This window comes from Sminthopsis crassicaudata, chromosome 3 (assembly GCF_048593235.1).
Source record: "Sminthopsis crassicaudata isolate SCR6 chromosome 3, ASM4859323v1, whole genome shotgun sequence".
NCBI classification, from domain to species: Eukaryota; Metazoa; Chordata; class Mammalia; order Dasyuromorphia; family Dasyuridae; genus Sminthopsis; species Sminthopsis crassicaudata.
In genome coordinates, this window is record NC_133619.1 from 507,977,868 (window position 1) to 507,992,303 (window position 14,436).

The 14,436-nt window shown below is 38.1% G+C and overlaps 1 protein-coding gene across 12 annotated transcripts in view; it reads left to right on the plus strand.

Moving 5' to 3' along the window:
* The window catches only part of TENM4 (teneurin transmembrane protein 4), a 1,584,659-nt gene that overhangs the window by 1,475,376 nt on the left and 94,847 nt on the right, over positions 1-14,436 (plus strand). For all 12 annotated transcript variants that reach the window (XM_074303958.1, XM_074303961.1, XM_074303962.1 and 9 more), the window contains one exon: positions 7,729-7,848. In XM_074303958.1, the coding sequence (XP_074160059.1) occupies positions 7,729-7,848 (120 nt within the window). The remainder of the gene's footprint in view (positions 1-7,728; positions 7,849-14,436) is intronic.

Here is a 14,436-nt window from a genome sequence, read left to right on the forward strand (position 1 = left end):
GATGGCCCTTATGAGACAATTGGACATGGATGTCTTTAAACTCTTCCCTCAAGAAATTGGGGAAGGGGACTAAAGAGGAACCATGAGATAGACAAAGAAAGAATGGCAATAAATATTAGTCAGGATTCTAAGAACGCAGTGTCAGGAAGCTGAGGATGGATGGGATCTAGAAGAGAGCATAGCTGACAGTCAAGATCTGATAAAAAGTTCAACAAATCCATTCAATGCAACAAACCTATTTAGATTATCTACTAAATATAGGCACCTAGAAACATGGAAAGAGCACATCTTGAACCCTGAAGTAGCTCACATTGCCCTAAAATCTATCTTGATGGTTAGCAGCATCAGAGAAATGGAAGGAAAAGGTGATTGGTGTAATGGATTGGAGAACATTAGACAGATTATCTTCCACCATGCTTGAATTAGCAAAATCCTTGTTTTTTGTTTTGTTTTTTAAAAAAGACTTTGAATGAATCTTGCACATAAATCTGTTACACACTTAATGCACAGAGGCTATTTACATAATCGATAGTGGCATTCTAGTAACAAATATTTTTTGAATGTGGAAAGTCTAGAATTATTATTTCCTACCTCAAATCCTAAAATGAATATTCAGATCCTTTGAATACTGGCTTAATTAGCTGCTTTCATTAAAAAAATTTAATGGAAAGCTAAAGTTTTCTTCCCATCATCTTCCTTCGTCAGCTTAAGTAATGTGCACTGAATAAAACATTGGACTTAATTGCCAGCATTATTTTAAAACTTTATATGCATTTGTACAGCAGTATTGCAGGGGTGGGGGGAGTTGGGGAGGAAATCAAAGCAGTTATACTTTCTAAAAATCCAGAACAGATTTATTTTGTTTTCTTATTTACTTATTTATTCAAATTGTAGTAGGTTGAAAAGACCTTTTGCACTCTGTGCTCTGTTAGGAACACAAAGAAGAGCAGATCCAGTGGAAAGGCTTTAATGATCATCTATTTTGAGTCTGTGATTTTGAAGAGAAAGCTGAGACCGAAGAACAGACAAACCCAACCAAGTTCATATAGAATATTAGCAGAAGAGTAAAGGGCCCTTGTGTGACTAGCTAGGTAGTACACACAGTAGATAAAGAAGGAGCTGAGTTCAGATCCAGATTCAGGTACTTACTAGCTGTGTGACTCTGGGCAAATATTTTAACCCTCTTTGCTCATTTGTTTGCTCATCTGTCAAATGAGCTGGAGAAGGAAATAACAAATCATTCCTGTATCTTTGCAAGACAATCTTAAAAAATGGGGACAGATACAAATAATTGACTTTAAAAAAAAAAAAAAAAAAAAAGGATTTGACTCCCAGTTCAGTATTTTGAGCATTGAAACCTACTTCTGAATTCTGATTCTAAAACCATAGGCAAGTCATTCAACTTCCCCAAGACTCAGTTTCCTTATTTGTAAAAATAGAGATAATAGTATTTGCGCTCTTAGAGTAATTGTAATAGAGAGTTGTTGTAAGGCAAGCTCTTTGTAAACTTAAAAGTATTGTAGGGAATGTAAGCTATGATGATCATTATTGTTATTATCAAATTAGATAATGTATGCAAAGTGCTTTGTAACAGTCGAGTAATAGACAAACATGAGCTGCTATTATCATCAATTCTTAGTCTGCACTGCTTCCTCCCTATCTTGTCAGCTTGAGGAAAGGGGTTCTTTTGCTTGTTTGTCATATTTCAGATTTTTCCCCTGATTCCGAATCCATCAACCCTTCTTGAGAAATGACTGCAGCAGATCTTGAATGTATAGTTGGTCTAATAGCATTTGGTTGAAATTCTGCTTTGTCTGACACCAGCCATTTTGGTGTTAGCTTTATTGGCAAGTCTCTGCCCAGCCTAATTGTATATTTTGCATCCCAGCTGTCTGACATGTGCCAAGCACTTGCACTGAGTCACTGGTATTGTAGATTGCAGAGGGGCCTTATTAGGTTAGCTGCCTTTTATTTTTTTTAGTATATTTTTGGCAATTTTCTCTCCTTAACCTCCAGGGAACCTTCAAGCCAGAAGTAGAATTTAAGGGCTAAAGCGTATTTGAGAATCATGGAAACAGAGAATATTAAGGTTTAAAAGGACCCAAGAACATAGAATATTAAATCTGAAAAAGATTTTAGAACATAGAATGCTGTAACATAAACATAGAACATTAAAGCTCCTAAAATCAGTCCTTTAGGACATAAAATGTTGAACATAAAAGAGCCTTTAGAAAATAAAATGTTAGAACCCAGAAAATGGAATGTTAGATTGGAAAGGCCTTTAGAAAATAAAATGTTAGAACCCAGAAAATGGAATGTTAGACCTGGAAAGGCTTTTAGAACATAGAATGTTAGAAGTCAGAAGAAGGAATGTTAGACCTAGAAAAGCCTTTAGAACATAGAATGCTAGAACTCAGAAAAAATCTGTTAAATTTTTGTTGGACCTGGAAATGCCTTTAGAACATAGAATGTTAGAATCCAGAAAAGGTAATGTTAGATCTAGAAAGGCCTTTAGAACATAGAATTTTGGAACCCAGAAGATGGAATGTTAGACCTGGAAAGAAGCTTAGGACAAAATGGTTCTGAGCACACTTGGGAATGTTTGACACCTTGGCTAAGCAGTACAAATACAAAAAATACTTAAGTTTATGAAAAAGAAAAGATGATGGGACTTTTGTGCTATGGTAATGGAACCTGGATGCAGTCTGTTCGCCATTTTGAAACTGTCAGACCTATTTCTTAGGCTGAGGGAGGAAGAAAGTCCCCCATAGGCTAAATGTTTTCCAACCAAGCTAAACAAAAGAAAGCCAAGGGGGATACATTTCTGGTGCCTTTTCTAAAAGGTCACTCCCAAGTCTTTTTTCTTGTGATGGCTAAATGTTGAGATGCAGTTGTTTCTTTTCTGAAAAGCTCTATTGAGATTTAAAAAAAAAAAAAAAAAGGATGGTTGTGTTTTGCTTTGGGACTTGGCCACAAGCCTGGTTGGCTAGAAGCCTTCTATTGCCCACAGGGGAATGGGTGGAAGTCAACTTAATCTTCCATCTGAATGCACAGTTACTTCATAGGAAGTTGATCTAAAATTTCCTCTTCTCTAGTCTGCTTTCATGGAGGTTACATGAGACCAATCCAGGCCTGATTTAGAGTTCTATCAATTATAGGAAAATCTCCAAGGAAAAGTAAAGAGGAAAGACAGACTCATATGTGTATAGCCAAGAAGGGGAGGGGCAGAGACAAACCAAAAAGTAAAACTGCCCCTAGAGTTGAGATTATTGCACTACCTGGAACCTAGAGGATTAGACTACTAAAGGAAATCTGGGAGAGACTGTGGAGCAGAGATCTGTTCATGATTCACTAAATGAACGTAGAATAGAATAATGAGACAGTGAGCCTTAATTCAAAACTGTAACCCTGCTATTTATCCATTTGTCTGAATCACCTGTTCATCCTAGGACAGGATTTCCTTTGCTATAAAATGAAAGAGTTGGACTAAACTATTTCTAAGGTCTTTTCTAGTTTTTTAAGGATCCCATAATTGCAATTCACAATGTATCTCTCAGAAATTAATATCTATGTGACTTTAGTAAAAATACTTATCATCTCTGAGACTTAGTTTCTCCATAAGTGAAATGAAAATTGGACTAAACTATTTCTAAGGTCTTTTCTAATTTTATATCTAGGATTCCATAATTGCAATTCACAACTTAGCTCTCAGAATTAATATCTATGTGACTTTAGGAAAAATACTTATTATCTCTGAGACTTAATTTCCCCATAAGTAAAATGAAAGAGTTGGCGATTTCTGGGTACCATCCCCAGTTCTCATTCCTGCACAATGCTTAAAACGAGGTAGTTCCAACAATGAGCAATTCCATTTTCCTCAATGACAGGAAACATATTTCGGTGCTGTTGAAGTATGATGGATGGTATCAGTCTTCCCCATTAACAGGAGAGATAATTTCACATAAATAGATCGGGAGACCTCCCAGGTGAGATGAGGGACCAGCCACGCCACTTAGCTCACTTGCCGTGTAATTGCATTGAGACCAAGGTCTTTGGGAAAGAAATGGCTGATGAAATTAGCATTAGGCAGATTCCTGGGGGGCTTGATGCATTTTGGGTAGTCGATCTTGCCTCCAGAAAGGACAAGTTGACACTGGAGAGGCCAGCTGCTTACAAGCCTGGTGTTAATTGTTTTTCCCCCTAAACAGGGACAGGTTTATCACCCAGGGAAGTAAAGATTTGAGGATCTAATCATGCAGGGCCTGAGACTCGGGCCTTTTTAACAGACTCCAAATTTATGCATGCTGTCCAGGCCTCTTTATTACTATTCTTCAGAAAATATGTGCCTTGGGGGAGCCCGTTTTCCTCATAGAGTGTAAATAAAGCAATTGTTACAGTCCCTGGGAGGGCACAAGGGGAGATGACAGGTAGACTTGGCTAAGAGCTACTTGACACTGAAGAAAGACAGATTTATTTGAAATGTATAAGTCAATAAAGGAGGCCCAGTGCTCAGCTGTGTCGAGGAACACAGGAAGCCAGGAGTGCAAATTTGTCTTTTGGAACATTGACAAGCTGGAATGCTTCCAGGGATGGTGAAGGTCCAGAGACCAGGCAACCCTTAGCATTTTTGTACAGCTCTCGTCATCAGGAAGATTTTCTTAATACTGAGTCAAACTCTGCCCTTTTTCATCTTCTACCCACAGCTTCCAATTCTTTCGGAGGACAAGGAGAAGGCCATTCCTTCTCCATATGACAACTCTCCAAATTTTTAAGGAGAGCAATCATTTCCCTACCAGTTCCTTCATGCTCCATATGGTGTAATCTTCAGTCTCCTCAGCACCCTGGTCACCTTCTTCTGGACATGATCCAGCTTGTATTAATTCCTTTCCAGAAATGTGAAATTGAGAATTAAATCTCTCTGGATTTCATTTTCTTTATCTGTAAAAATAAGTGAATTCAACTTCTAAGGCCTTTCTCCCTCTAAGATTTTAAGATTCTCTCTTGGATCCAGAGTTGACCCTTTCAAAAGTGAGCATCTTCTCCTGCTACTTCAAAAACTGGAGACAAAGAAGCTCAACCATCTTTCTCTGGGCCATTTGATTTTTTGGATGCAAATTGCCAAGCCAAGAATAACTGTCTTCCAAATTCATTTTGTGGCTCAGTTTCTTCATCTGTATACTTGTGCAATCCTACCTGTACTGTGTCTATCTCTTGGTGTTCTTGTGAGTCACACCCTGTTTAAACCATAATGCATCACAGAAATGTGAGTTATTATTATTAATATCTGGTTTTTCACAGTAATGTCTAGCATCTCCAGAAAATTAAACTCTGCAGGAGATATTTGCAAACAAACACCTCTTAATAGTTGTTCTCCTGAGGGGGAATCTTGCTACAAGATATTATGAATATAAAATTATGACTCATCCTTCTCTAATCCCATGAGGCTTCAGGAAAAAAAAAAGTGAAGGAACCAGACTTGGTCATAGAAAAATAGTCCATGAGTGAACTGCATTAATTGTTCAAAACTGTAATGATTGTAACTTCTAAGATAAGCATTTCACTAGATAGAGGATATGGTATAATCGGTCTGAATTCAGATTCTGCTCCTAATTGCCTATATGAGTTATTATCATTGTTATTATTATTAATAATAATAATAGCTAACATTGACATAGCCCTTACTATGTGCCATACATTATGCTTAGCACTTTACAAACATTATCTTATTTGATCCTCACAATAATCTTGGGCGGCAGATGTTGTTATCCCCATTTTACATTTTACTGGATCTCAATTTTCTTATCTGCAAAATGATGAACTTAAACTAGATGATTTCTAAGGTCCCTTCAGCTGTAAATCTATTCCCTTTGATCTATCCCAACTTCTTTATTCCTAAAACTAAACCAATAGTACAGACTCTTATTACTGCCTTCTAGACTATTGCAATGACTTCTTTAAAAAATTATAGATGATTTCTGTTTCTTACATCACCATAATAGCCTTTCTCTCCCCATCTCCAAGAGCTATTACATATCATGGATAAGATTTTCTAGAGAGTCAGAAAAAAGTCAGCACAACTGATTGAGATGTTGAGAAAGTCCAAAAAGATGTAAAGTTGTGAAACCCATGACTTTCCCCCTCCCCACAGGGGTAGGTCATAGGTGTTTTCTCATGTGTTTTCATTGGATTCCCACTTTATCTTTATAATTTTGTTATATTTCCTCTTAATTTTTTGGTGTGTTGAGGTTTCTATTTACATTGTTGGAGTTATCGTGCGTAATGTTTTCTTGGTTCTGCTTACTTTGCTCTGCATCATTTCATACAGATCTGTCCATGCTTCTCTATATTCATCACACACATAATTTCTTCAGCATAGTAACATTCTGCTACCTTCACATACCATAGTTTGTTTAGCCATTCCTTAATTGATGGACCTCTAATTTGGGGGGGTTTCCCCAGTTCTTAGGTATCTCAAAAAGGGCTACTCTAAATACTTTGGAATAGGTGAAGACTTTTTTCTTATCAATAACTTTCTTGGGGCATAAATCCAGCAATGGCATCTCTGGTTCAAAGGATATAGATATTTTAGTTATTTTATTTGTACAATTCACAGTAGCCTCTTCATCAACCTTTCTTCTATTCTCTTTCCAATCATCACCCTTGTCCCATCCCAGTGTGCATCTTCTAGGATGCACTTGAGGAATGATTTTCCTTACATGAAGATCTCATTGTGCACATTACTGCTTAAAAATCCTTCATGGTTCTTTCTTGAGTCCTAAACATAAGTATGCTAGTAAATATTTAGCAATCAATTTCTTGGGAAGGGAACCAGAAGGAGGTATGCAGGATACACTTTTATGTTTAATTTGCATTATTAACATTTTCTTTCTTACTTTCTTAAATCTAGACATCAACAAAACAATATGTTGAATCCTGATTTGTCATATTTACTGATTTCCAACGTGTAAATGATCAGATTAAAAAATTAACAAGGGGCAATTGGTTGGTACAGTAGATGGAACACCAGCTCTGAAGTCAGGAGGACCTGAGTTCCAATCTGGATTCAGATACTTAACACTTCTTGGCTATGTGATCCTGGACAAGTCACTTAATCCCAATTGCCTCAGCTAAAAAGGCTCCAGCAAACCCTTGCCCCTAAGTGATATTCAGATTCCTTTACCTAAAATTTAAGGCCCAGAACCTACCTTCAAAGCCTTATAGCACATTATTCCTCTCCTTGACTCTAAAATTAACCAATCTACACTCTCTTGCCTCACAGAATAGACATTGTATTTTCACATCTCTATGCTTTTTCTCGACACATTTCTCTATGCCTGAAATGCCTCTCCTTCGTCTTCATGTGGTGATTTTCTTCCTAATTTGTAAAGCTGCACTAAAATACAGCCTTGCTCAGGATCTGTGTGCTGATTCTCCACTAATTAGTTACAAGCTACAAAATCACACATGTTTTTTCCTTCTTTCATGTTTTTATTACGTATCATCAGATGATATAGTTGTTTTGAGTTCCTTATCTCCTCTATTAAACTGTGAGCTTTGTTAGAGTGGAAATTATGCCCTAACTGGATTGTGTTTATCCCCTCGTGTAGATTGAGTGCATTAATAAATGTATGAAGATGCAATCAATGCCCTAACTGTACAATTGCAATGGGTTACTTTGTTCTTAAACAGCATCATTTTTCTCCCTCCAACCTCCTTCTACCCTTTTAGACACGCCTGCGTGATTCGAGGTCAAGTGATGACGTCCGATGGAACTCCACTGGTTGGTGTGAACATCAGTTTTGTCAACAACCCTCTCTTTGGGTACACCATCAGCAGACAGGATGGCAGGTATGGCATTCTCTGTGGCCAGCAGGACGCGAGGACAGTGATGCTCAGTCATTATTCTGACTGTTTTACTACCAATAGAACTAAGAGAACAAAATCCTGAATTGGTTTTTTAAGTGAACTGGTTGGAATTAGTTCATTCCTTCCTCCATTCAACAACTCTAGATTATGTGCTTGCTAAGTGTTGTTTGCTGCACTGAGGGCTGAGGGAATTACAAAAATAATTAAAACATGGCTCTGCCTTCATGGAGCTTATATTCTAGCAATATAAGAAAAGCTGTTTACACAGATGATCAATCAAACAAAAATGCTTTTCATAGTCTTTGAGAATTGAGGTAATTTTTATATTTTATTTCATCTTAACCTTAACCTATCATGTCACCCATTTATATTGAGCTTTAAGCATTACAAAAAATTTCCCTCACAACGACTACATTAAAGTACATAGGACATGAATTATTAGTCCCATTTTATAGTAGAAGGAACCGAGATTCAGAAAAGTTACATGTGGTGCTTATGGTCAAATATCACATTATCATCAACATGTATTCATTAAGTAGCTACTATTACCAGGCACTGTACATACAATAAATAAAACAATCCTTACTCCCAAAAAGCTTATATTCTCACATGAGGATTCTTAATCTGAGGTCTTTGGATCCCCAAGATGGCCCAAGAGGTATTTGGATAGATTTCTGGAGATCCCTACACTTGGATAGAGAAAAATATATATTTATTTTCACTAACTTCTAATTGAAATTTTACATTTCCTTCAATTGTGAATTTTTTCTTAAAAATTCATTCTGTGAAGGAGTCTACAGGATTCATTGAGCTGTCAAAGGGATCTATGACATGAAAAAAGATTAGGAATTCCTGTTCTAACAAAAGAGTCAGTCAGAGTTGGCATATGAACCCAAGTCACCTCACTCCCAAGACTAGCATTTAATAAGTGTTCATTGAATTGAGTTGCATGATGCATGCAAAATGGGAGACGAGTTAGAAAGAGTTCTCAGATCAGAAGAGAGAGAGAATATTTTCTGTGGATGAGAAGTGATCTAAGGAAGGCTCCCAAGGAGATGGCATTTATAGTCACCCTTAAAGCATAGGCAAGACAGCAATAAAGCCAAACCAGAAGAACAGTCCTGTGGTGGCTGTAGGTTGCACCCAAAACTCTGACTACTTGATGCATAATGTTGGTCACAAGGATGCCCAGACAAGAGGGTGAATAGACTGGCACAAATATACAAGTTTTCAAGTCAACATGTCTTTTAAAAAAAATAATAATAGCTTTTATTTTCAAAATATATGCAGACAGTTTTCAGCATTTAAGTTTGCAAAACTTCATGTTCCAAATTTTTCTCTGTCCCTCCTCCCTCCCCTAAATAGCAAGTAATCCAATATAGGATAAACATGTACAATTCTTCTAAACATATTTCCACACATATCATGCTGTGCAAATCAAACCAAAAGGGGAAAAATGAGAAAAAAAAACAAACATCAGCAAACAATAACAACAATAAAAAAATATGAAAATACTCTGTTGTGATCCACATTCAGTTCACACAGTCCTCTCTCTGGATGCAGATGGCTTTTTCCTTCACAACTCTGTTGGAATTAGCCTGAATTATCTCATTAGTCAATGTGTTTTTTGATATCACTTTGCAAAGACAAAATGTCATTGTCATCCACTTCCTTATGTGAGAGAGCTAACCCAGCTCCCGCTGTAAATGCTTTTACATCAGAGATTGCACAGGCTGAAGCTATTGCAAGAATTGTTCCGGCTGGTGCATTGATTCATGGGCCAGAGTCTGGTTGTGGCATTGATTGGACCACATTTTACTCAGTAGTTTATTTATTTAGCAATTTATCATCATAGAATCTTGGGAGATGAGAGACATATCAGATACCATATGACTATGGCACTTCCCTCCTCAGAAATATCCAGCGGCCCTCCCCCTTTACCTTTAGGATAAAAATCCAAGGACATAAAAAACCTTTTCTATTCTAGCTCTAACCTACCTTCCTTTTTTCAGATTAGTCTCCTTTCCACGTTGTGTTCCAGCCAAATTTCTCCTCCCTAGTTGTTCCCAAACTTGGTATACCATCCCTCATCTCCCTGCATTGTCCAAGCTATGATTCATGTCTGGATGGTACCCTTTGTCACACCTTTGCCTTTTAGAATCCCTAGATTGCTTCGAGGCTCATAGACCTTTTTTTAAGTGTACAAAAGTAACATTAAAGAAAATAAAGACATCTTAAAATTAACAAAGCACTTTTCCAGCTAAACACTGGTGATTATTGATACTACTTCTATCTCACATTTCTAAAATACATCACTTTACCTAACAAAGGTAGGTAATACCCAGCTTGGAGTCTGAAGATCTGAGTTTAAATTCAGCCTCAGCTACTTACTAATTTTGTGAGCTTAAATGTTATAGGCCCAAACTCTGAAACAAGGATTCCTAAGCAAGTCACTTACTCCCCATTGCATCCAAAAAAGAAAGAAAGAAAAAGAAAAAAGATACTTTACTCACAATTTGCTCACAAGAACCCTGTCAGTTAAAGTATAAATATCTTCCCCCATTCTACAGATGAGAAAACTAAGGACAAGGAAGTGATTTCCCCAATATTACCCAGCTCATTAGTGCAGAGAGCTCAGTTTTGATTTTTACCCTGTGCCTCCTTTCCACACCAGGGATAAGCACTGTTTGCTGGAAGAGGGATGGGGACTGTACTGTTTGTCCTGTCAGTAATGATGAATTTTCTATTTTTAATAAACCGAGGTGAGAGAAGGTCCATCTGGCTAAATCATGTATCCAGAAACTTTCTTCTCACCCTCCTGTTGGAGATAATGCTGTAGCCTGATTGATTTTTAACACCTGTTTAATCGACTACCAGGCTTCAGTTTGTCCTGCCCAGGGTGATAATGAAGTGGGTGATTGGCTGTTAAGAACCAAGTTTTTTTGTGAAAGGAAAAAAAAATGCCTTCTCATTCGGGCACCTTCCAGGAAGAAATGGAAGGCTGTCAGATTTGGTTAACAAGCATTCCTTTGGGACCAATGAATTTTCCCATTTAACTGAACTTCTTGGCCCAGACAGCAAGTGACATCCTCCTGAAGGCAACATTTGCCTTTGTTAATGTTACATTGAGGACTCCATGGCAGTACCTGCACAGAGGGAGAAGGCCTTCAGGAGGTCTTGAGTAAGGCAGTTCTATGTGGTCACTTTCTTTATGAGAACTGTTTCTAGGGACCTCAAAGAACATCTAATCTAATCCTCACCCAGGTAAGAAATCCTCTTCAAATTCTAAAAGCCAGCTTCCAAGCTCAACTTGATTTCCAGTGATGGGGAACTCATTACCCCTGGATTTAGCCCAGCCCATTCTTTGATTTACTCTCAGGAATAAGATATTATTCCTTATATTAAACTAAATTGTACTTCATAATCATTACTGAACTACAAAGCCAGAGAGAATAAATTGAATCCTTCTATTACAATAGTCTACTGGAAAAAAGATATCATCCTCCCCTTCCCCAAATCTTCTGTAAGTTAAACCTCCTCCAGTTCCTTCAACCTACCGTTGTATGACATAATTTGTAGTTATCATCCTGAATGCCTTCTTTTAAATGTGTTATAACTTATATATGTTTCTTCTTAAATGTAGTAACCAGAAAAGGGTTCAGCAGCAAGAGAGGTATTGCCATTTCCCTCTCAGATGTAATCAAGATGGGGTTATCCCCTACTACACTACAAATTTTGTTTATTTGGGGATTTTATGGCACTACAAATTAGTGATGGCTGACATCAATATTTTCCATTAAGAAGTAGAAACACATAGTGAACTAGCAAGGACAATTCATTAAAATAAACTTTTTCAGATATGTCCTCCCCTTTTTCTTTCAGTCTTTCTAGCATTTGTACACTAAAATGAACTCATTTTTAGTCCTACTATGTGCTGCTCCTCTCCACAGTGATCTTTGTCCCCATCAGCAGATCGAAAACCCCAGAGTTTTTCTCATCCCTCCCTACATCCTTCCTATGATAAGACTTTGCTAATATGTATATGGTACTTTAAAGTTTAAAGTTTATAAAATTCTTTGCTAATATTATCTGATTTGATCCTCACAACAACCCAGGAGTTAGGTGCCCTTTTATGGGTGCTCTTATTTCTCCCAGTATCTGAGGTCTTCTTAACTCCAGAAGAAGTTAGCTGGATCCTATCCACCACACCCCTTAGCTAGCCTAGCTATACCTAGTTACAGGTAGCCAAACAGTAACATTTTTATTTAATACCACTATGTGCTAGGCTTTGGGGCTACACATACAGATAAGGAAACTATCCCTGTGTACAAAATACTTATAAAAAAGTCTGAAAACCCTTTACTTTTGTGTTTGGATATATTACCTCTCTTTGCCTCTGTTTCCTCATCTATAAGAAGAGAAAGTTGGACTCAAGGAACGCTAATGTTTTTTTCTCCCAATCCTAAATAAGTGATCTTGGGGAGTCTATGAATTCAGAGCCTCTAGTGTTAAAGGAAAGAGCACTGAATTTGGGGTCAGAGCCCCAACATCAAAATCTAGCTTTGCCATTTATCCGTGGGATCTCCCTAGTTTTCAGTTTTCCCATCTCTAAGATGAGTGGAATCAAATAAAATGAAAGTCCCTTCTAGCTCCAGATCTGTCCCAAATATAGGACCTTAAGTCCAGTGCAAGTAGAGATGTCCCCATTTTGTTGACATGGCAGCTTCTTCACTAATTCATAGTAGGAATCAGGGGGAGAGCTGGATATGGGACTCCAATCATCTTTCGTCCCCCTATAACCCTCATCCCTGCCCTGTTCTTTGAGGGTGGGAATGGCTTTCTGCAAGGTGGACAGGCAAGCAGGCTCCAGCAAGACAACACCTATGAGCGGCAACCTCTCTTTCTACAACCTCTCAGTTCCCTGAGCCTGGTATGAGATCGACGCCTCTCCGTTTGTGTCACAGTTGATGCCTGTACCTGAAGCCAAATTTCTCCCTGTAGATTAATGAGCCTTTCCCCGACTCATTAGAGCCAAGCTCCTCCTGCAGCTCTCCATACCTGCCCTGTGGGAGAGAAGGTGTTTCTAAGAATAAACTCAGAAAGTCTCTGTCTCACCAAGAGCTTGTAGAATGGGATTTTTCCTCCCATTTGTTCTGTCCTCTCTCCTTTCTCATGCACAACCTCATGTGAAAGGAGCTTTCTCCCTGTCTGGTTGTAGCACTGGCCAAATGCTAATTAACTGTTAAAAATGTCCTCGTCAACACACAAAGGCTGTTCTGCCCACTGACAAGCAGCAGCAAGTTCTCAGAATCTCTTTTAAAAGAGTAGGTCTAGAAAGCAAAAGCCCCAACTGGTATTTCAAATCAAGCATCTTCCCTGGAGTCCCAATCCAATAGAATTTTGGTAGGGAGTGAGCTTGGCCTTCTGGACAATATTCACCAGTTTTATTGTGCAAATGTGTACCTAAGATAGTAAATTACAAAATTATTTTGCAAAAGAAAGGCAGCCTGTTGATGAAGGACTTGGGAGCTTCACAACACAGACTCCTTAGAGTAGTGTAGACTTGCAGAAGCTGGCTAAATACTTCTCAGGTGCGGGATACTCTCATTGACCCTTGAGCTCTGAGTGTAGCACTCTGCACACAGTAGGTGCTCAATAAGTATATTCTTCTTGAGTGCCTATGAGTCTGAGACGTGGGCTAGAATCGTCACCGATTCACTGAGTGATTTGTGCACAAATCACGGCAGTGCTCTGAGCCTCAGCTTTCTCATATGTAAAGTGGAAATAGCAGTATTTGTTCTGTATGCCTCTTAGTATTCTTGTGACATTCAAATGGCATAAGGTGATCATTAAGGGAAGTTTTTTTGTTATGATAAAGTGCTATTCCACCACATGAACAGGAATCAGAAAAGAGAATTACAGAGGCAGAAATCAAAAGATCTGGTGGTGAGAGGGACCTCAGAAATCATGTTGTTACCAAGACTCTCATTTTACAGATGAGGAAACTAAGTCACATACGAGTGAAGAATCTTGCCTGTGGTCAACACAAAGGTGGTAACAGAGGCAGAATTTGAACCTAGATTCTCAGATTCTGGATCCAAGGTTCCATGCACTATATCATGAAGCCTCTAGATTGATTTTTTCCCCTTTAAGAGAAGAATATGGGCAGGGACTAAGATCTGTGCTTTGTTTGGAATGGGGAACTCCTAGGTAAGGGAGCTCCTTCTACTTAAGCAGGTCAGCCCCTTCTCTGCACTTAAAAGCTTTAGAGTATTATCTGCAGACACGGGGAAGTTAAATGTTCAGCTCACATTAAACAATCCATTATGTCAGAGATGGGACTTGAAATCACATTTTCCTGACTTTGAGACCAACTTTCTATCCACTAAGCCACCCTATCCCTCTTCTTAAAATAATAATATAAAATTAAGCACAAGTCTGATTTATGTGTACTCTTTTTTTTTTCACTATATAGATTTAGGCCCAACTTTCCCAATCCTACATACATACAGACACGTTTCCCTAGAGTATTACCTTAGGCACTGCCCCAAGCTAGCATTTCGAGAAGCT